The sequence below is a fragment of the Rhinoderma darwinii genome, chromosome 4 (assembly GCF_050947455.1).
Source record: "Rhinoderma darwinii isolate aRhiDar2 chromosome 4, aRhiDar2.hap1, whole genome shotgun sequence".
NCBI classification, from domain to species: Eukaryota; Metazoa; Chordata; class Amphibia; order Anura; family Rhinodermatidae; genus Rhinoderma; species Rhinoderma darwinii.
Window position 1 is genome coordinate 79,725,424 of NC_134690.1, and position 22,498 is coordinate 79,747,921.

The 22,498-nt window shown below is 42.3% G+C and overlaps 1 protein-coding gene across 1 annotated transcript in view; it reads right to left on the bottom strand.

Moving 5' to 3' along the window:
• Positions 1–22,498, bottom strand: part of RASA2 (RAS p21 protein activator 2) — a 107,903-nt gene that overhangs the window by 17,476 nt on the left and 67,929 nt on the right. Inside the window, exons 10-18 of the mRNA XM_075861241.1 lie at positions 21,933–22,089; positions 21,116–21,258; positions 18,252–18,366; positions 16,040–16,114; positions 13,922–14,045; positions 9,884–9,990; positions 6,884–6,970; positions 6,668–6,745; positions 5,097–5,170 (exon numbers count right to left, since the gene is read on the bottom strand). Coding sequence (XP_075717356.1) covers positions 5,097–5,170; positions 6,668–6,745; positions 6,884–6,970; positions 9,884–9,990; positions 13,922–14,045; positions 16,040–16,114; positions 18,252–18,366; positions 21,116–21,258; positions 21,933–22,089 — 960 coding nt within the window. The remainder of the gene's footprint in view (positions 1–5,096; positions 5,171–6,667; positions 6,746–6,883; positions 6,971–9,883; positions 9,991–13,921; positions 14,046–16,039; positions 16,115–18,251; positions 18,367–21,115; positions 21,259–21,932; positions 22,090–22,498) is intronic.

A 22,498-nucleotide genomic window follows, 5' to 3' on the forward strand; every position in this document is an offset into this window, starting at 1 on the left:
TAATACGTACATGTCCCCACTTCCATATAAGATCTCTGAACAAACTACTGACCGTGATAAAAAAAACGTTGGGGTATCCAAACCGGAACGTTATGGAGACTATAGAGCAATTGAGGCATCCACACCATCTTTAGGAGATTAGCACGGCCCACTATAGATAAGAGCAACCCACACCAGACGTCCAGTTTATTTAGAAATCTCACAATTAAAGGGTCTAAATTAAGACGCTCATAATCTGTCAATACCGTCGAGATCTGCACTCCCAAATACTTCACAATTGCACATCTCAACGGCAGCCGCTCACTGTACAGAGCAATGAGGGGTTCATCCAACGGCCACAACTCTGATTTCGCCCAATTAATAGACAAACCGGAGTATGATCCAAACCGACCAATAACCGACATCACAACATCCAACGTGTGTCCGGTATCTCCGAGGCATAAATGCATGTCATCGACGTATAAAGCGATCCTTTCCTCCACTATACCTTGCCTGAATCCTACTATCCCTGGATGTATTCTAATCCACGCCGCTAAAGGTTCTATGGCTATAACGAAGAGCAGGGAAGACAAGGGACAACCCTGTCGTGTGCCCCTGCCCAACCCGAATGCCTCAGTCAATCCCCCATTGACCCTCACACATGCACTGGAGCCTCATACAATAGTTGAACAGATGTTCTGAACATTTCACCAAATCCCATACGTTTCATAACCTGCCACAAATACGCCCATTCTATACTGTCAAAGGCCTCGGCTGCATCCAAAGAGCATATAGCCCGTCTGCCCGGATTATCCACTGGTATCTGCAAATTCATGTATAATCTCCTAAAATTAATAGCAGTTGATTTTGCTGGCATAAAGCCGTTCTGATCCGGATGTATCAATAATATTATTTTGGATAAATGCACAGCCAAGGCCTTTGCAATGTCCTTCACATCTACTGGGAGTAGGGATATCGGCCTATAAGAGTCTGGTAAATGTGGATCCTTTCTTGGTTTCTCCAGAACCACAATAATAGCTTTCTTCATGGAATCTGGCAAAAATCTCAGCAGTAAGGCCTCTTCTTATACCTTCAGTAAATCAGGAAGTAGCACATCCCCTGTTTATATAATTCCCCCGGTGACCCATCTAGCCCAGGGGCCTTATTGTTATCTAGAGAAATAGTAGCCTCTTTCAGCTCCTCCAATGTCAACGGAGCCTCTAAGAAATCTCTATTAGTCTCCCAGAGGTATGTTGGATAAAAAGTGTTGTATCTGGTCAGATGACATGAGCAATCTAGATTTATAAAGATCCTTAGAAAAAAAGATAAAAAATATCCAGTATTTGTGCTTTGTCTGTTACTAGATCACCCTGGGGTGTAGTCATAATGGACACATGTGAGGAACCTTGCTGCGTCCTAGATATTTTGGCTAACATATATCCTGCCCTATCTCCTTCCTCAAAATAGTGTTGTTTAAAGAAGTATCTCTTGTTCTCAGCTTCTGTTAGAAGGTGTACCTGTCAAGTCTCCCTAGCTTCCTTCCATGGTTTAGCTGTCTCCTCCGTAGGACACTCAATAAAAGCAAATTCCGTCTCATCAACCCTTTGTCTTAATGCCAACCCCAATCATCTAGGTTTCAACTTCCTCTGACTAATGAGTTTAATAAGTATCCCCCTAGTAGATGCCTTCATAGCAACCCAAACTATGTTACAAGAGGCTGTATTAGAATTATAACCAAAGTATTCGGAAATATGCAGCGAAATAACCCCACCATCCAACAATGTAAGCCAAAATGCATTTACCTTCCACATCTGAAGACCCTGCCTAGCCGTATGTCAAAAATCTGCCCGCAACAACATAGATGAGTGATCCGACAACGCCCTAGTCAAACACCCTACATAGCGAATCCTGGGCAAAAGAAGATCATTGACAAACATATAGTCTATCCTGGATAAGGAATCGAAAGTACTGGAATGGCTAGAAAAAGCCCTCGTTTGGGGATGTTTGAGTCTCCAGATGTCGAGCAGTGAGACTTCTTGTATCAAACGACCAAAACGAGTTACGGTAACCCATCAGACCAAGAAGCAGGGTCAGCTCGCAGTTTATCCCAGTATCTATGAACCATATTATTAAATTCTCCCATCATAAGTAACGGGACACAGGGGAATCTAGCAGCAAATAAAATAACTTTATTTAACACAACCCCAGAGAAAGGAGGCGCCACATACATCGCTACCAAGGCACATTCGATGGCATAAATGGGGCAATGCAAGCATACATATCTGCCCCCTCCGTCTTTCTCTACATTCAGACATTTAAATGGAACCGTTTTATGTAATAGGAGACTTAAACCTCTAGAACATCCCGTATGGGTAGCGTGGTAAGCAGAACCAATCCACGCCCTTCTAATGGTATGTACCATTTCTTTAGTAAGGCGAGTTTGCTGCAAGCTAACAACTGATGGTTTTTGTAACTTAATATATTCGAATATAGCCCTCCTTTGAATCGTATCTCCCATACCCCTTATATTCCAGGTTAGAAAGACGACTCGTTCAGCCATCGTACTTGTGGATATCTAGACCAGAACGCTGCCGCATACCACCAGACCCGCCCCACCCCCGAGCAGCATACATCAGCACATAGCATATACCAGCAAAGTTTGGCATTGAGAGTGCATCCCTGTTCCAGGTGCACCAAACACCCCCCCCCCCCCCCCCCAACAACGGCAAATAACAGATACATAGTGAGATGAAGCCATCTGACCAACATTGTCAGGTGGGGGTACGAGTCCACCTTAGAACTTTCAGGTAGAATGTGATAATTCGGCTACCACCCATCACTCGTAGGAGACGCTGTCCCCCACCGGCTAGAAGGGTACATATCCCACAGATATAATAGCATTTCCTTCCATCAGGTTGCATTATCGCCTTGAGCATTACGTCACAATCTTTGCTTCCAACGATCCATCTAATCCAGGGCCATTTTCGGATTTTCAAAAAGTGTGTGGAACCCATGGCAACCACTTGCAGACAAGCAGGATAAAGCACGGCGTACGGCAATTGTAGATTTCTGAGGCGTCTCGACATCCATAAATTTCGCCTTCCTCTTTTGAATGTCCGTAGAATCCGGATAAAAGGCGATTTTACATCCATTTATGGCAATATCAGGCATCTCTCCAGCTTTCTTCAGGATAATGTCTCTACCGCTGTAATGTAGCAGTTTAGCCAAAACGGTTCTGGGCAGGGCACCTTCCGGAAATGGGCACGTTGGCGCTCTATGAGCCCTTTCTACAGCATACAATGGTGATAAAGTCCCCTGTCCGAATGTATTTAGAATCCAGGATTCTAAATACAACGTAGGGTCCGTACCCTCTACTTTTTCCGGTACCCCCACAAGGCGTACATTATTTCTGCAGTCTATTTTCTAAGTCATCAGCCTTAGTCATAAGACCCGCAATAGCTGAATCATGTAGTCGTATATATCTCGCAGGGCAGGTGTGACTACGTCCTCCACGTCACTTACTCTCCTCCACTGCTGCAGTTTGCTCAGAGATCTTTTGAATATCATGTCTCAGAAAAGTGATATCTGCCGTCACCTTTCCCATTTGAGAGACTTTTGTAGAAACATTCACATTGCATGTATTGACTGCCAGCAAAATGTCCCTCAGAGTAGGCTATGAATCAGAGGAACCCTGGTGTTTATCTGGCAGTGAAATAGCTGCAATAGAATCTTGAGGCATCAATAAATCACACTCTGCACTCCGTTCACTCCCACCTCCTGTCACTGCCATAGCCTCGTCCTCACCGGTTATATCATCTGCCAGCGTGTCTGATATCCCGAGTATTGCCGGATCCGTACATGTTGCAGGGATAGACGGTCTTGCAAATTGTTCAAGCCTCGCTGCCGCGCCCGCAGCCCTTTCCACCTGTCTCAGCTGCCTGGGCATCTGCAAGCCATGGCCAGCGCCATTTTGTAAGGCGCGATCTCCCCCTTCAGTGACAGTTTTCTTCTGTCTCGTCTTGAAGTTCTGGGTTTCGGAAACACCACCCTGTATTTTGTGCTCGGTAAGAAGGACTCCACCGTGTACCGACAGGATGTTTTAAGCAGAATAAACGGTCACTACAGAAGCGCCAGGCGGGGAGCTCTCACTTCCTGCGACTGCTCACATCCTGGTTGAGGCCACTCCCCCATGTTCATATTCTTTAGAATAAATGTATCACACTAAAACTGCCTCTTACCTCAAAATTAAAAAGCTCTAAATAGACGCTAACTTTTCAAAAACTTATTCTGATCTAATAGTTTACCTGATATATCAACTTTATAACGTACATATTGTTAAAATTTAGTTGATTTATCCATGCAAATTCTATGTGAAGTTACTGCTAGGTGTCTCCCTTCCTGTAATATGCTGTTTAGTCCCTGTTGTCAAGCAAAGTAAGTCCCTGGTTACAAAGCAGAGGAGACTGACTACAGGAAGTGGGGGTGGGTCTCTTCATCGTCTGCTCATAGAAGTCTATGGAGAGGGGAGAGGGAATAGGAGGAGAAGCAGAGAGAGAAATAGAGAAGTCTATAGGGAGGGGAAGCATGAAGAGGGAGCTAGAGCAGATTGTAAGAGAAAGACATGCTGCCCATACAAGTCTTTGGAGAGAGGAGGGAGAGTAGGAGCAGAGTTAGAAAAACACACACAGATGTGCAGCAGCTTTCTAGTAAGTGTCTTCTCCCACCCCAGTGCTAGATTCTCAGCTACAGTGCTCATTAATGCTGTATGATCTACTCCACGCTGCTGAAACACATATATATATATATATATATATATAATAGATAAAGATAGGGGTGCAGGATTCTCTTCTATGTGTGCTGTGTATAGAAGATATGATACCAGTTAGCTGAGAGACAACGAAGAACTAGAAATAGAGTCTGAAGGGGGAAAACGCCAAAAAAATGCAGAATACAAGTTATATAATAACCACAAATAGGGTTATTCCTTATGTACACACATCTGACAGCTTATTCTGAAAAGTCACCTGAAAGGTTAGGTATATTTTAAACAGTATAACTGTGGGAGATAGACAAGTCTAAACAGTTGTTAGTAGTGCTAAATAAAACCATGCACTTACCCTTCTTTCAGGATGACCGATTCACTCATTCCACTTGGCTCTTTACTTTCAGTAGATGAAATTTCCTCTAAAAACTAGGCAATAGGAATACAAATTAGGAGGAGTAAGAGGTCCTAGATTAATTACCCTACCTCTGCAAGTGGTCACTCTACAACACAAACAGACTGGCTTAGGCTTCGTTCACGTCTGCGCTAGGGTTGCGTTGCGATGGAGCTTTCCGTCGAAACAGGACCTTGACTGACACAAATGGAAACCAAAGGATTCCGTTTCTATCACCATTGATTTGATTTAGACTACAATATTGATTCCATCAAAACGAGGGAACCCTTGCATAACTGAGACAAACGGAAACCATTGGCACTGGATCTGTCACCATTGAAATCAATGGTGATGGAAACCTTTGGTCAGGGTCCCGTTCCGATGGAAAGCTCAGACAGAACTTGACCCTAGCGCAGATGTGAACGATGCCTTATTCATGGACCTGTATACTGTAGGGATGTCACGATACCAGAATTTGGACTTCGATACAGATACTTTGTTTAGTATATTTCGATAGCAATTCGATACTTTGCCAACAGTAATAAAAAAAGTTCTTTCGTTTTCTGATGTGAGGCGCAAGGTGTGATGAATTTTGAATGTGCCTCACATTAATAGTAATTAATCCCATCATGTTTCTCAGTCATAATGGGTTAATGTGTAAGGTACATGATGGGGTTAATTACTATTAATGTGAGGCACATGGAGGTTAAAATTCATCATCACACCTTGTGCCCCACAATAAGTGATAGAAAGCAGTTATTAAATTTTTTACAGCATACACATCATAAATGATGCAAACAAATTGTTGTGAAGGTTATTACGGCCGCGCCAATACGTGAATATTTTATGTATTGAGATTATAATGTTTATTGTAAAAAAGGTATGTGTGTATTTTTTTTTAATTTAACATTACTTTAGGTTTTTACTTTATTTTTAAACTTTAATGTACTGGCATATATCTATATGGCAGTACATTAGCCTGTGTACTGATAGAACATACCCAAGTATGCCCTAACAACAGGAAATATGGTAGGACAGCCCTGGGGACCTTCAATGGACCCTGGGCTGTCTGCCCATATATGGTATGTCCCTCAATCGCGTCACAGGTATTCCTGTGATGCAATCCAAGGGGTATCCGGACATCATCCTGATAGCGCGAACATGTCAGGACTCAGGAGCGCGGCAATGGCTGTATTACACGGCCGCAGCCCCGCTCTCGTATTCATGTGTTACTATACTGAGATTTGCGGCCGCACAGCTAAGTATCGAAATACATGAAATAACGGTATCGAACCGTTTGGGGACGCACAGTATCGAAGTTTCGATGCATCGTGCATCCCTAGTATACTGTTGATCTGGCAATCCAAGACATACAGAGGAATTCTGGATAAGAGTTTGTAAGAATAGAAACTGGTCCAACATCCTTTAAAGATAATTCCTTATCTTTGGTCCTACTATTTGTTATGTTCCTTTATGCATATCAAAGACTGATGGGATATTAAAAAAAACAACCCACATAACTATTAGCTAACCTTTTTAACATCTGCTGTGTAGGATTCTTCCTCAAACATCTTGTAGAATTCACACATGAATGGTTCTTTGAAGCTGGACTGCGGAGAGGTGCAGACAGGGTTTTAAGTTACAGGATTCAGCATATAAAGGAAAGAATGCAATTTGATTCGAAACAAGGACACTGACAATTTTGTTACACTCCCCACAATAGACAATACAATCCTGATGAAACTTACGGTTTTACTTTTTGACAAACTGCCAACACTTCCAAGAGTCTGAATGGTTTTTGATATGAGTGTCAATACACGTGATGTCTGAGCGTCCTGTGCAAGGGAAAGATTTAGGAAAAGCTAAAATATTTATATTGTATCAAAAACTGTTCATATATTCTATTGAATGGCCAGTATAAGCATAAACAATATCCTTGTGTGTTTGCTACACAAGTATAACCCTCGGTGGAAAGCCGGAGGATGTCCTTCGCTACAATTCTCTATGTGGCATAAGAAAACAATAAGATAAAAATGTCCATTTCCCCAAATTGTAGGCAATTGCTGTATTCCATAGTTGCCTATGTCTGCAATTTAACATTTTCCCATGAGAAATTTCATTGGCATTGGATACTGGTCATAGCCCATGAATATTAAATCCTAGAAAACCCCTTTAATGCTCTGCTCAGACGGAGTTCTGGTTCTGTTCCATCGGCTCCGTGTGACCTCTGACAGCAGAGAGGAGATTCCAAGTGAAAATATTTATCAGGTATAGTCCTTCAGACTGCTCAATGAATAATCCATCACCTCTGCAAGCAAAGACAATGCTATGTAGTTCAGATGGCCGCCTAGCAACTGGCTTGTAGCCTTATGCTTAAAGAGGATCGGCCACTGGTTTATTAATTCCCCATCTCCTAACTAATCTAAGAGGCGATATGATGCTGATAACTACATCATTTTTTTTTTTCAAAAACGTTTATTATGTGCAAAGTTATGAGCATTTTTTTTTTTTTAAATATGCTAATTTGGCTATACTTGCCAAATGGGAGGTTACTCATTCTTTTCACTCTGGGCGGTGTAATGTTTCCTGTATGACACTGTCCAATCATCATACAGCTTCTCCCCCTTCCCTGCCCAGCAACTGGTGATACCTCCGGTTGCTTTACAGATAGAACTGCGATCCTGGTGCCATATGAAAGAGCTGGGGATATGGCCATTTGAAGCGACCCCCGCCCCCCCCCCCCAGCCTCAATCTCTAACACTGTGTGAAGCAGCTTCATGCTGTTAGGACAGGGTCAGAGGCTGTGAGGAGGCTCCACCTCAGGAGAGTCGCTGGTGTTGACACCCACTTGTCTAGTATAGCCTCATCTGCATATTGAAAAAAAAAAGCTCATAAAACTTTTAAAATGATAAACGTTTTGGGACACAAATTTTCACTAGCATTATCAGTGTGAAAGCGCCCATTAGACTAGCAAGGAGATTGGGCATTACTAAACTAGTGACAGATCTTTAACCCATTTTTTTTTGCCAATTTTCACAATGTAAACAGTTAAAAAACAAAAAAAACACACAAAACATTAAAGCTGTTTACAAATAGAGTATACAAGAATCAGTGTACACCATATCCACCCCTAAATCCCCCCGAAAGATATTCATAGGTAAAGAGGCAACTTGTAAAAGCTTTTTGTCACGCAATGACCAGGGAAAGGACCATCTCGGATCAGCAGAAGTATTTACTAAATGTGCACAAACACATTTGGGAAGATTTAAAAAGACTAGAGCAAGGAAACAGTTGCTCACAGCTACCAATCAGATTCCAGCTCTCATTTTTCAGGGGCCTTCTGGAAAATGAAAAGGGCAACATGATTAGTTATGGGCAACGCCTCCATTTTTCACTTGCACTTGTTTTGATAAATATGTCACATTGTATTGATCAGGTTTCATTTGACTCCTTGGGAGACCCAGCCAATTTTCTATTTTCATTTTTCCATCGTCAAAGTCCAAGAGCCATAACCTATTTATTTTTTAGTCAACATAGCCACATGAGCCCTTTTTTTCCCCCAGTTATTAATGGCACCATTTAATGTTTAGACACAAACAATGATTATTTGTGGGGTGGTATGAGAACAAAAAAAAGCGATTCCTTCATTGCTTTTCTTTTGGATTCCGTTTTTTTACGTCATTCATTATGCAGTAAAAAAAAGTTTATTCTGTGGGTCAATGCGATTACGGCAATAACAGATTTAGATTTTTTTTGTGTTTTACTAATTGAAAAAAATAAATTTGTTCTGTTTTGCTATATTTTGGGAGCAATTACTCTTATTTTTCGGTCAATGGAACAGTGTGATGGCTTGTTTTTTGCCATTAGTTTTTACTGGTACCATTTTGGGAATACATTTTTGATCACTTCTTATTTAATTTTTTTGAGAAGCAAGTTGACCAAAAAAAAACAATGATTTTATTGCTATTATTTTGCTATGGCGTTCATCTGACAGGTTAAATAACTTGATATCTCGATTGTTCAGACTTTCATGGACTTGGCGATACCAATAATGTTAACTTTTTTTTATTGCTTACATAATTTTTTGTGAAAAATGTGCAAAGGATTTGGAGTTTAGTTTTTTTTATATTTTTCAAAATCTTAATAAACATTTTTATACTTTTTTTTTAGTCCCCCCCTAGGGAACTCAAACATGTGATCTTTGGATCGCTCGCATAATACACTGCAATACTTATATATTGCAGCGTATTGTCTTTATCTTTGCTCTACTGGCAAGGCTTAATAATAGATCAAAGGGCAGAAGGCCTCCAGGTGCCATGGACTTCGTCACGGGGGAGTAGCGTTCGGGGAACAGAGGGTCCCCGCCATCTGTCCTACTACCCAGATGCCAAGGTAGCTATTGATCGCGGCATCTGAGGGGTTAAACGCCCGGGATCGGAGTTCTCTCCAATCGCAGCCGTTGCATGCGGATGTTAGGTGTTTGAAAAAGCCGCCACCCACCGCTTATGGTGCGGTATCAGCTTCTGGGCCCGTACCATATTGTGATGGCATACATACAACAGAATAGTACGTCGGATGTCGCAACGGGGGTTAAAGAAGCTTGATTTTATTTTGGATTACTGTAGCAAAAACAGTACATACAAAAAGATATAAAATATTGAATTATTGTGACAATAGTCCAGTGTGTACCACCCACTCTATAATTATTATTGGATTGAGTTAGTAGCATTATAGCTGTGGTAACTTACTGGGTGATGGGACCTCAAATGGAATATATGAGGAGACACAACAGCTACAGCAAAGAATCGCAGGAAAACAAAACTGCTGACAGCGGAGTACTGTACATGGCGGTCATCTGCGGATATAAATTAAGGACAAACAATTGTCAAAATGGCCATTTGCGTATATTAAACCTCCTTAGACCACAGGACCTTAGTCCTGGCCCATAAGCTACTTACATACAGGGCAATGCAACATTCAATTTATGGAAAGGATTGAACACAACTCAGGCAAGAGACAGGGGAATGTCTAACAAATACAGGTATCCCTGAATCACCGGCTGAATATTGGGATATCATGTCGGATAAAACTGAAAAGAAAGACTGATGTATATACAATAATAACAACTAAAGTGTCAAAAGATTCTAATAGTTCTAAAATAATACTTATACTACAAATATACAAATATACAAATTTGCGATAAACCCCTTATCACACGCGGCTGACTGTCACAGTAGACACCTGTATTTTCACATAGAGCATGAAATGTCTGCGTTACACGGCTGGAATGCAACAAAGAAGGTTTTCTTGTTCTCAACGTGTACCTGTCCCCTAGACACTAGTGACTAGCCTTTTTGTGAGCTGACCCAATATGCATTTGAATGCAGCCGATCACTAGTGAACAGCGGCATCAATGAAAATTTTTTACCTCATCGTTCGGAGCAATCACCAGATCTTTCTGATAAGATAATGTGTATTATGGTATCTACAGGATCAGCCCTCAAAATGGCTGCCTCTATGGGTAATGGTATACTTGAAACAAGCCACCTTGGGGAAAAGAACGAAACTAGGGCGAGCATGTGGGTGATGTGTGAAGTGACTGAGCGGGAGCGCGCAAAACAGGGAAAGAAAAGAGCCAATATACAAACTGAATGTTACTGTGCAAAACCTCTTCATTCAGCTGCCTCCTCTGTTCTAATAGCTCAGTAGCAAGAAGCAGCTAAACAAGATAAAGCGAGAATCAGAGCAACTGAACAGGATGAGATGCGCTCCAGAAACCCTCCCACAGCCCCGACCATAGCAGGGATTTATAATTGAGCCCCCAAAGCAGTGGCACATGCAAGTTTCGAATTGAATTCCCAGCACTAAGACATCCTTTTCAATGACTATGAAGGAGTTAATGTTATATATATATATATATATATATATATAGCATATAAAAAAGTAAATAAAAATGACGCCTTTGGAATTCCCGTGATTTCTGCATTGATTACTAATAAATTATGGTCTGCTTGTAATCAGTCACAATTATAGACCAACACAATCTACCTAAACTAAACTCACAAACAGTTGTACAGGTCAAGTCCTTTATTGATCAGAATGGAGGAAATAGAGATTTACGCAAATTTTCTGAAGTAAAATATTTTGGCGCACGCCATAGCTGCACTAAAATGTAAGGCGGGATTCACACGACCGGGTCGTTCCCGAGCCCGAGTATCGGCCGGTAAAATCGGCCATTTTGCCCGGCCGGTTTGCATAAAGTTATGCATCCGTGCCGGGCCGGGCAGATCCGGACAGTGACATCAGCGGCAGCTCCTGAAGGGGAATCCCCATGTGTTCGGGGATTCCGCTTCAGGAGTTTCCCCTGATGTCACTGCCCAGATATGGACAGAGACATCAAGCGCTCTGTCCAGGAGCGGAATCCCCGAAAACACGGGGATTCCGCTCGGCTAGCACATAGCAGAGCGGGGAGATACCTCCCTGCTCTGCTATAGTGGCGTCGCTGCAGTAGTAGCAGCCGCAGCGGCAGCAGCTGCTGCTACTAGCGGCGCCATCGAAGGTGTCGCCGAGCCAGGGTGCTTTTAACAAGCAGGGGAAGGGAGCCAGCGCAGCGCTCCCTCCACCTGCTGTACACCCCGGCCCTGCAACACAGTGTACAGCGATGCCATTCGTCAGAATGGCATCAACTCCTCCTCCTCACATGCACTCTGCGCTGTGAGGAGGAGGAGATAGAGCGCAACCGCCGGGAAACCCGGCCATCACTCGGAACACATTCCGGTGATGGCCGTGTAATACCCGGCCCCATAGACTTCTATGGGAGCCGGGCGGCCGTGTGCCCGGGCAAAGATAGAGCATGTCCTATTTTTTGACGGCCGGATTTCCCGGCCGTCAAAAAATCGGTCGTGTGAATAGCCCCATTAGGGGTCTATCATTCCTAATGCAGCCGGGTGCCGGCCGATTTATGAACGGCCGGCACCCGGCCGGGAAACCCTGCCGTGTGAATGAGGCCTAAGACTTTTTACTTTTCTTGCCATTTTCTGAGAGCGGCAAAAGGGGTGGGGCTTAGCAAAAATAGGTGGGGCATCCACCGAAAAATATTTATCATAACTTACGCCAGAAACTGGCGCAAATCTACTCTTGTTCATAGCAGGCATGGATTTAGATTTGCATCGGCAGCCAAAGATGCACCAAATTTATTAAGAAGTGTATACGTCTAAATATATTTGGTGCAATTTGTGCCAATGTACATTAGTTTAAGGCTGGCGTTTGACAGCCAGTCTTAATATATTTTTCCCATTAGGTAAACGTCCACAGTGCAGGGATAAAAAGTAAGTAAATCCTTAAATGTATAACTCGTAGATCCCCTTTAGCAGCAACCACCTCCATCAAACGCTTCCTGTAGCTACAAATAAGATTTTTGGACCATTCCTTCCTGCAAATGTGTTTAGTTCATCAATATTTCAGGTCATGCCACAGCATCTCGATAAGGTGAAGGTCAGGACTCTAACTTGGCCATTCCAAAACACAGATCATCATCTTTTTCAACCGTTCTTTAGTTGATATACTTGTGTGCTTTGGGCCATTGTCTTGTTGCATCACCCAAAGTCTCTTCAGCTTGAGGTCACCATTTTCCTTTGAATGAATTGTTGAAATGACTGCAAGGCATCCCGTACAAGAGGTTAAAGTAGCTTGATTTAGTTTTGGATTACTGTCCAGGCCCTGAGGAAGCAAAGCCGCCCCAAACCATGATGCCCCTTTACAATGCTTCACAGTTGGGATGAGGTTTTGGAGTTGGTGTGCAGTGTAGTTTTTCCTCCACCCATAGTGTTGTGCATTTGTGCCTAAAAGTTCTACTTTTGTCTCATCTGTCCATAAAAAAAATTCCCAGAAGAATTGTGGAACATCCAGGTGGTCTGGGGCAAACTTGAGATGGGCTGCAATATTTTTTGGGACATCAGCGGCTTCCTTCCATAAACACCAACTATTGTTCAGTGTTTTTCTAATCTTGAACACAAACAGAAGCTTTTTCAGTTGGTAGAGACTTCAGTAGGTCTTTTGCGGTTACCCTTGGCTTCTTTCTCATCTCTTTCAGGATTGCTCATCATTCTCTTGGAGTGGTTTCCACAGAACGCCTACTACTAGGGAAAGTAGCAACAGTCCTGAATTTCCTCCATTTGTAGAAAATATACACCCAGGTCTTTACCAATGCTTTTGTAGCCTTTTCCATGCTTCATAAATCCGTATAACACATATTCTGAGGTCTTCTGAAAGTTGTTTGCCTCTAGGCATGGTTCACACTAACCAATTTTTCTTGAGAAGAACAGATTTTTCAGTAACCATGCTGTGTGTGTCTTTAGGCAAAGCACCTGTGAAACCCACACTTCCAATCTCATCTACTTGAAACACCTTTTGTCAATTAGCAAATGGATGTTTACTCATTGTGCTTAATAAAGGACATGACCCGTACAACTATTTGTGTGTTATTAGTTTAGTTGGATTGTGTTGGTCTATAACTGTGACTTAGATTAGAATTAGACCACATTTTATCAATGCAGAAATCCAGGGAGTTCCAAAGGGTTCACTTACACTTGTTTGCATGTGTATATATATATATACAGTTGCAAGAAAAAGTATCATCTTCTCAACTGTGCATATGTGGATTGTTCTGAAAATTAAACATGAACCCCTTCCATATTGGAACTATATTTAGTGCCTAAAGTATATAACAGATTGCTACTGCATTTACAAAGCTCCTTATAACAAGTCAATGGGGGAAGAGTTCTTACTAGGGAAATTTTTAACAGCCATGTGTCGTAGTGAGGAGAACAGGTCACACATCACAGTGGGGCAGCTCATGCTGGATTTCACTATACATGAGAACACCTTGTCCACATAATGTCTTAGATTGTCCTGTAGAAAAGAAAATGCATTATACATTTTTTCACACAGAAATAGGGCTGCTTGAAAGACTAAAATCTAGATCAGGTATAGAAAGAAGGTCTAGCAATTTACTGCATAATGACAGGTCACAATGTTACTACCAACCTGTAAAGCAAAACACTATAAGGGTATGTGCACACACACTAATTACGTCCGTAATTGACGGACGTATTTCGGCCGCAAGTCCCGGACCGAACACAGTGCAAGGAGCCGGGCTCCTAGCATCATACTTATGTACGATGCTAGGAGTCCCTGCCTCGCTGCAGGACAACTGTCCCGTAGTGTAATCATGTTTTCAGTACGGGACAGTTGTCCTGCAGCGAGGCAGGGACTTCTAGCATCGTACATAAGTATGATGCTAGGACCCCGGCTCCCTGCACTGTGTTCGGTCCGGGACTTGCGGCCGAAATACGTCCGTAATTAGTGTGCATGCACATACCCTAAACTGGCTGGCGCTTGGTAAGAAATAGTATGACAGGACAGGATTAGCTGGTCAACGCTTTTGAGATTATACTACAATTAAAGAGGAACTCCAGGATTCCCCCTCTTCCCCCTGGTTTGCAAATGTGATGTAGTGTAATATGAATATGTGTATTGACTTACCTGGGACTGCATTTCACTGGCCGCCACTCTGTTATGGGCCGCCATGGGGTCACGTGTCCTCATTTACTGCCTGTACCCTATAGCATCTGCAGTAGGGACCAGAAGTCAGGCTCTCTATGCAAGTCTAGAAAGTCTCGATGTGAGTCTCATAGACCTGCGATGAGACGGACAACAGGATTCTACAACAGATGCTGTAGAATTGGAGTACAGATCACGTGACCCCACGACAGCCCGGAGCGGACCGGCGCCCCGTGAAATACAGCATCAGGTAAGTCAATACACATGTCCACGTTACACTACATGTGCAAGCACGGGGGGGCCGGGCAGAAAAAAAACCCCAGAGTGCTTCTTTAAAGGTGTTATAAAGTAATCGAAGAAGACCTACTGACTTTGTAATATAACCTGTGAAGCGTGAGCAATGACTAAAGATGGAGTTGCTTACATAGAAATAAATATAAGCAGCACGATCCTTAGGTCAATAGATGCTTTGCCATAATTCAATCATTAAGTGCTCCTATAAAAATAAAAACACAAAAAGTGCGATCTTGATTTCATTATTATTTTTTAAATTCTGGTTTTATTTTATTAAATCAATTAAAGGAGATATCAAGACTATTCATGAGACAACCCCTTGGGGAAGATGATCATTGATTATCATAAAAGTCTCAAATATTAATGAAACTGCGACAAAGTCAATTGAAAATATATATTTTTTTATATGCTTGATTTAAATTTGTGCGTAACTTTAGAAGAAAACCACATATCGCCCTCTGCTGCCTGAAATGAGATTTGCACTTGCTTAAAATCTAGTTATGTTCCTAAATCTAAAATAAACAGGTCAATTAATGTTGCAGATGAAAGACTCATTATCATGTTAGCAGGCGATGACTTTTGTTTGTGGTTTGTAATAAATCGGTTTCAGGCTACATGCACACGTTGCGTATTTTGCGGCGGAAAATACGCACTAAAACCGCAGAAACACGCAGAAAATTTGCAGGTAAAAACCGCAGCTAATCGTGCATTTTACGATGTGTTTTTTGTTGTCGTTTTTACGTTTGGATGCGTTTTTCGGCACGTTTTCATGCTGTGGGTTTTGGTGCGATTTTCCACAGCACTAGGCAGATGCAATTCGAAAGCGGAAACACAAGATGAATTGACATGCTGCGGATTCTAAAATATACCGCAGCGTGTACATCAGATTTCCTGGAATCTCATTTACTATACAGGTACTGTATTATGCTGCGGATTTGCCGCACGCAAATTTGCGCGGAAAAAACGCACATAATACGCATCATGTGCATTGAATCTCAAAGTACCAAATGCTCCATAGAAAATATAGCCTGGAAGGAACATGAACACACCTTGTGATTGTCAACATTTTCACCTTCCCTCAGCCGATTAGGGTCTATCTCACAGGGTTTGGGAGATTCGCATATCTAGAACAGAGTACAAGGTGAGGGACACATGGACACATCACTTCTTTTGAAAAAGAACAATACAAAAAAATATGACTCTTATAACATGGTTCAGTATGTAAAACAAAACGCAAAGGTGAAACCTCTTCATGAGAGGACGATTGTGCCGCCTTCAAGATAATTGCAGCCAAAAACGCAATATTTTCCCCTTTATTTTTTTCATGTGGTGCAAATAAAGCTTTTTTGTTATCTTATTATTTTATAAGCATTGTTTTGGAATGGCTGTTTCTTTCGTTCTTCAGGCCCTTTTACATGAGCGATTGATCGGTCAAATGAGAATTCACATGAACGCTTGTTCCCGATCATTGCCCTATGTAGGGAGGGCAACGATTAGCCAATGAACAAGCAAACGCTCGTTCATTGGCGGATATGCTCGTTTATGTGACCAATAAACAGGGAGATGCGCTGCAGATATGATGGAAATGTATGGGAACTAAAGATTGTAGTAATGATCACCCATCCCCATACATGAAAAAAATCATTGCTCCTCGTGAAAGGAGCAAATGAGCGGTGATCGACGAGCTGTCTCACTGATCGGTGGTCGTTTTCACGACCTATGTTAGTGTGTCAACTTCTGAAATGCTCTAAAATACCGTATACAGCAATGCGAACCATACACTTTGTATTATATGGGAATATTCTGATGGCCCTTAAAGAGGCTCTGTAACCAGATTATAAGTGCCCTATCTCCTACATAATCCGACGCTGTAATCTAGATAAGTGATTTTGAAAAACGATCATTTTTGAGCAATTTATGAGCAATTTTAGATTTATGCTAATTAGTTTCTTAATGACCAACTGGGCGTGTTTTTACTTTTTACCAACTGGGCGTTGTACAGAGGAGGGTATGACGCTGACCAATGCCTCATGCACACGAACGTATTTTTTCCCTCCCGTAAATACGGGTCCTTGGTCACATGTATTCGACCCGGATTGCACCAGTATTTACGGACCCGTGCCTGTAAATACGGGTCCGGTGTCACCAGTATTCCACCCGTATTTACGGGCACGTTTTCGCTGCAAAATTGCACTGCACTAATCGGCAGCCCCTTCTCTCTATCAGCGCAGGATAGAGAGAAGGGGCAGCCCTTTCCGAGGTAAAAGTAAAAGAAATTCATACTTACCCGGCCGTTGTCTTGGTGACGTGTCCCTCTTTCGACATCCAGCCCGACCTCCCTGGATGATGCGGCAGTCCATGTGACCACTGCAGCCTGTGATTGGCTTCAGCGGTCACATGGGCTGAAAAGTCATCACGGGAGGCCAGACTGGAGGAAGAAGCAGGGAGTTCTGGGTAAGTATGAACTTCTATTTTTTTACAGCTTGATCTATATTGTGATCGGTAGTCCCTGTCCCTGGTGCTGAAAGTGTTACTGCCAATCAGTTAACTCTTTTAGCACCCAGGACAGTGACTATCCACTGACGTCGCCTAGCAACGCTCCCGTAATTACTGGTGCACACACGTAGTCACCCGTAATTACGGGAGCCCCATAGACTTCTATGGGCCTGCCTGTGCCGTAATTACAGCCTAAAATAGAACATGTTCTATATTTTTCAACGGCCCGGGCACCTTCCCGTAAGCATACCCGTGGCCAATAGAAGTCTATGGGCCCGTAATTACGGGCCGTGATTACGGACGTTTTTACGTTCGTGTGCATGGGGCCTTAGTCACAATTTAATCAAGTTACAATACTTTTAAGTTACAATGGTCGTCCCCAGTAGGAATTAATATTGTAACTTGAGGGAACACTATCAGGCCCCATGCACACGACTGTACTTTTCATCCATCTGAAAATACTGTCCGTAAATACGGATCCGTAGTCATCCATAAATCATTTGCAAATGCGGAAGGGCGTCCGTAAATACAGTCCGTAATGCATCAGTATTTACGGATCCACAAAAAAACAGGTCAGAATCTAGGGTAATCCCCTGGTGTCGCATAGAAATGCTGCTGATTTTTAGGTTGAAAACCATTTGAGATAAATGTCTGCGGGGGTTCCAAGTCCCTGTAATTCTATGAATGCACTTAACAAAAAGTTTTCAGAAAATATGGGCAGAAATATGGACAATAAAGAGTATTAGCAGAATGGGAAAGCTCTACCTCATCTATAACATTCTTCAAAGTTACTTTCAGATAATGGTTCCCAACAATCTTCATTGTCTCATCCATACAACGAGTGGCTAAAGAGTTCCCCCGGAAAATGGTATTGGCTTCTCTGTAAAGCAAAGCATTAACTGAATAATTATCACAGAAGGGGTTACTGTAGAGTAGTCTTAAAGAGTCTCTGTCACCAGATTATAAGTGCCCTATCTGCTATATAATCTGATCAGCGCTGTAATGTAGAGAACAGCAGTGTTTTTTACTTGGAAAAAAAACCATTGTATGACGCTGACCAATCAGTGACTAATCAGTGTCCTACACCAATCGCTGTGTCCTACACTTCTCATTGTTCCAGCACAGTGTGATTGTGCAGTGAAAGAAGCTGGGCTGGAACGATGAGAAGTGTATGTCGCTGATTGGTCACTGATTGGTCAGCCTCATACACTCCTCTGTACAACACCCAGTTGGTAAAAAGTAAAAACACGCCCAGTTGTCTATTAACCCCTTAATGACCGGCCATTTTGCACGTTAAAGGAACAGTGTTACCACAATTTTTTTTTTAATATGTTAAAGATGTTAGTGCTTTATTAAAAACGTTTGGATTAATTTGTGTGTTTGTGTTTTACTTTTTCTTATTTTTACACTTTTTCTTCCCTATGGGGGCTGCCATTTTTTTTCCCATTTCTGTATGTGTCGATTAACGAAACATACAGACATGGAATACGGCAGCCACAGTCCCATAGGGACTGCGAACGGGGCCCGTTCGCAGTCTCTATGGTGTACGCCGTCTGTGTGAACGGCGCATGCGCCGCTCCCACACAGTTCAAATTGAAATGCACGCCGTCTGGCGCCATTTTCCTGTGGACCGGAAGTCGCGGCCCGACAGTAAGATTACTACTTCCGGTCGCGGCTTCCGGACTTGTGCACATGGAGCAGCGGCAGCAGACGGAGCGGATGGACCGGCGGCGACTGGAGCAGTTAAGGGATTTCTATGTATGTTTGTGTTCAGTGCGTGTTTACTACTGTATGTAAACCTTCTACACTGTGTGTTAGCTCAAAAAATGGCGACACACAGTGTAGGAGGTTAGACCATTCAAACCCCTCGTTTCTCCCGGCACTAGCCAGGATAAAGGAGGGGGGGATTCTCAGAGCTCACTAGAGCGAGGGCTTTTTACTTAATTTTGCAGCATAAAGCAATGTGGTTGCTTTACCACATGCAATGCTGCAATTTTGGGAATGGTTCCATCTAGTGACCAGCAATGGTAAATATTATAAATTAGAATCCAATTGAATCCAATGTATAATATTTCCTGACTCGTGAAAAAAAAAAAAAAAATTAGAACAATGTTTAATCACCTACACACTAATTGTTTAACTAAAAAAAAAAAAAAACATGTTTTGCTGGCAACACATTCCCTTTAATGACCAAGGATTATTTTTTGTTTTTTCACGGTTGCATTCCAAGAGTCGTAACTTTTTTTTTTTCCTTTGACATAGCCGTATAAGGGCTTGTTTTTTGCGGGACGAGTTGTATTTTGTACCATTTTTAGATGCATATAATATATTGATTAACTTTTATTAACTTTATTTTAGGAGAGTATTGAAAATAAGCAGCTATTCCAGCATTGATTTTCACGTTATAAATTTACGCCGTTTACTATGCAGTGTAAATAACATGTTAACTTTATTCTATGGGTCGGCACGATTACGGGGATACCAAATATGTAAGGGTTTTATATGTTTTCCTACGTTTGCACAATAAAAACCCTTTTAGAAAAAAATTACTTGTTTTTGCATCGCCTCGTTCCAAGAGCCGTCATTTTTTTATTTTTCCGTCGATGTGGCCGTATGTGGGCTTGATTTTTGCAGGCCAATGTGTAGTTTTCATTAGTACTATTTTGGGGTACATAGGACTTCTAGATTAAACTTTTATTTTATTTTTTATGGGGGGAATGGGAGAAAAGAGAGAATTTTGCCGTTTTTTGCGTTTTTTTTGGACGCCGTTCATCCGGCGGTTTAATTAATGTGTTCATTTTATTGGTCAAGTTGTTACGATCGCGGGGATACCATATATGTGTATGTGTGATTTGTTTTGACACTTTTACTGAATAAGTTTTATTTGATTTTGACTGTAATTATTTTATTTTTTTTTCAACAAACTTTATTTAACTGATTGACATATTTTTTTTTTAAAGTCCCACCAGGGATCGCATATATAATGCTTTGGTATACTTAGTATACCAAAGCATTATTGCCTGTCAGTGTAAAACTGACAGGCAATCTGTTAGGTCATGCCTCTGGCATTGCCTAACAGGCAGTTGCGGAAGACAGACCTGGGGGTCTTTGTTAGACCCCCGGCTGTCATGGAAACCCGACGGCGACCCGCGATTTGTTTGCGGGGCGCTGATCGGGTGACAGAGGGAGCTCCCTCCCTCTGTCAAACACATTAGATGCCGCTGTCACTATTGACAGCGGCATTTAATGGGTTAAACTTCCGGAATCGGAGCGCGCTTCGATTCCGGCAGTTGCAGCAGGAGCCAGGCTGTGTATAACAGCCGTGCTCCTGCCGCTGATCGCATAGGTACGCTGTCAGTACCCGCGCGATCACAGGACGGATATATCCGTCCTCCTGCGCGAACTAGCAGCTGCTGAGGACAGATATATCCGTCCTTCGGCGTTAAGGAGTTAATAAACTAATTAGCATAAATCTAAAATGGTTTATAACTTGGTCAAAAATGCTCGTTTTTAAAAATAAAAACCACTGCTGTTATCTACATTACAGCGCTGATAAGATTATGCAGGAGATAGGGCACTTATAATCTGGTGACAGAGCCTCTTTAATGTCCATGTACATGAGCACGCACTCGTTCAGGTCGAGCTGAGCAATAGTTGTCACAAACGGAACTAATTTCTGATGGTGAAGAAGAAGCCGGACTAAAGGGAGGATCGCATCGTTCTTGTCTCTACAAATCTCTCCCAGGATGAAGGCAGCAGAGGTAGTGATGGGCTGAAAGAAAGAAATAGGATTAAGGTCACAAGAATTATTTTTCTCATTTTACTATATTTATTCTTGAATGTACGAGTTTCACTACGGGGCACAGGTTAGCAGGGAACACACGATCTGTGTGTTCCCTGTTGTCCCCATATACGGATCATGGTTACTAGTGATCTGTATACACAGACAAGCAGAGAAGATGTACATCGCATCGCGTCTTCTCAGAATGCTTCTGAGGCACATCTACACAGGGGGATATGTGATTGAATATGCCATAAATGTCTGACAGCACCTAACTTTACAATGGGGGTCACCCAAACCCCGTCCCACTTGTTGACCGAACGGTTTCCAGAACTCCCCTAGAAATTAATGGGGGGAGCTGCATACATGTGCAGCAACCTCTATTCATTCTCCGCCTGGATGCAGCTCCCACCCCACATGATGGGATTGGAGTCGAGTTACCCCCATTCTGGAGATAGGTGAGGATCCAAGAGCTTAAATCGATTAAAGTTGGTCATTGATAAGCCTTATTCTACAGCAATGGGTTTTAGTGCTTTTATCATGTAGCGGTTTTGTAGATTTACTCAAAACCACAGCATAGTGAATAAGCGATGTAGGAATAAGCCTGAAGCAGACGCATGTGTCAATTAATTTTAAATTAAAATGTTAAACCACAATATATCTACCTTAATATCAGATGAGTTCACAATCAGGGTTTTAAGTGGGATATATAATTCTGAAGACAGCACATAGTCTTCTGTATAACAAATGCTTAACCTCAGTGACCCCAGATCATCATACTTTGAAGATTTGCTTCCATTGTCTTTTGGCTGGAGCAGATACCTGAAGAAGGAAAGTAAAAGAACCAAGGAAGTCATGAGGGCAAGTTTTCCAAAATCTAGGACTAAGTGAAACTGGCCCAATAACTGGATCGTGTGATGGGGCTTTTGGGATCATACAACCATGCCCTTCGCAACCTACTATAGCCCCTGTTTAGCCCTAGTTTACATAGAGTCTTTGCCCTTGGTTTAGCAGATACCTCGGAAAAGCTCCCGACGTACATGCTAAACATGTCCATAGGGCTTCAATGTCCCATCTGGGTCCAAAAGAGTGTCCTTTTGGTTTTCCTTTTTCTTTAAAAAAATGGAATAGAAACCATCCTGAGGGATCCCACAAAAAAAAAAAAAAGTATACCGATTGGTAACATGGGCGCTTATGGGTGACCAATGCCACTGTATAGCACTGTCACAGG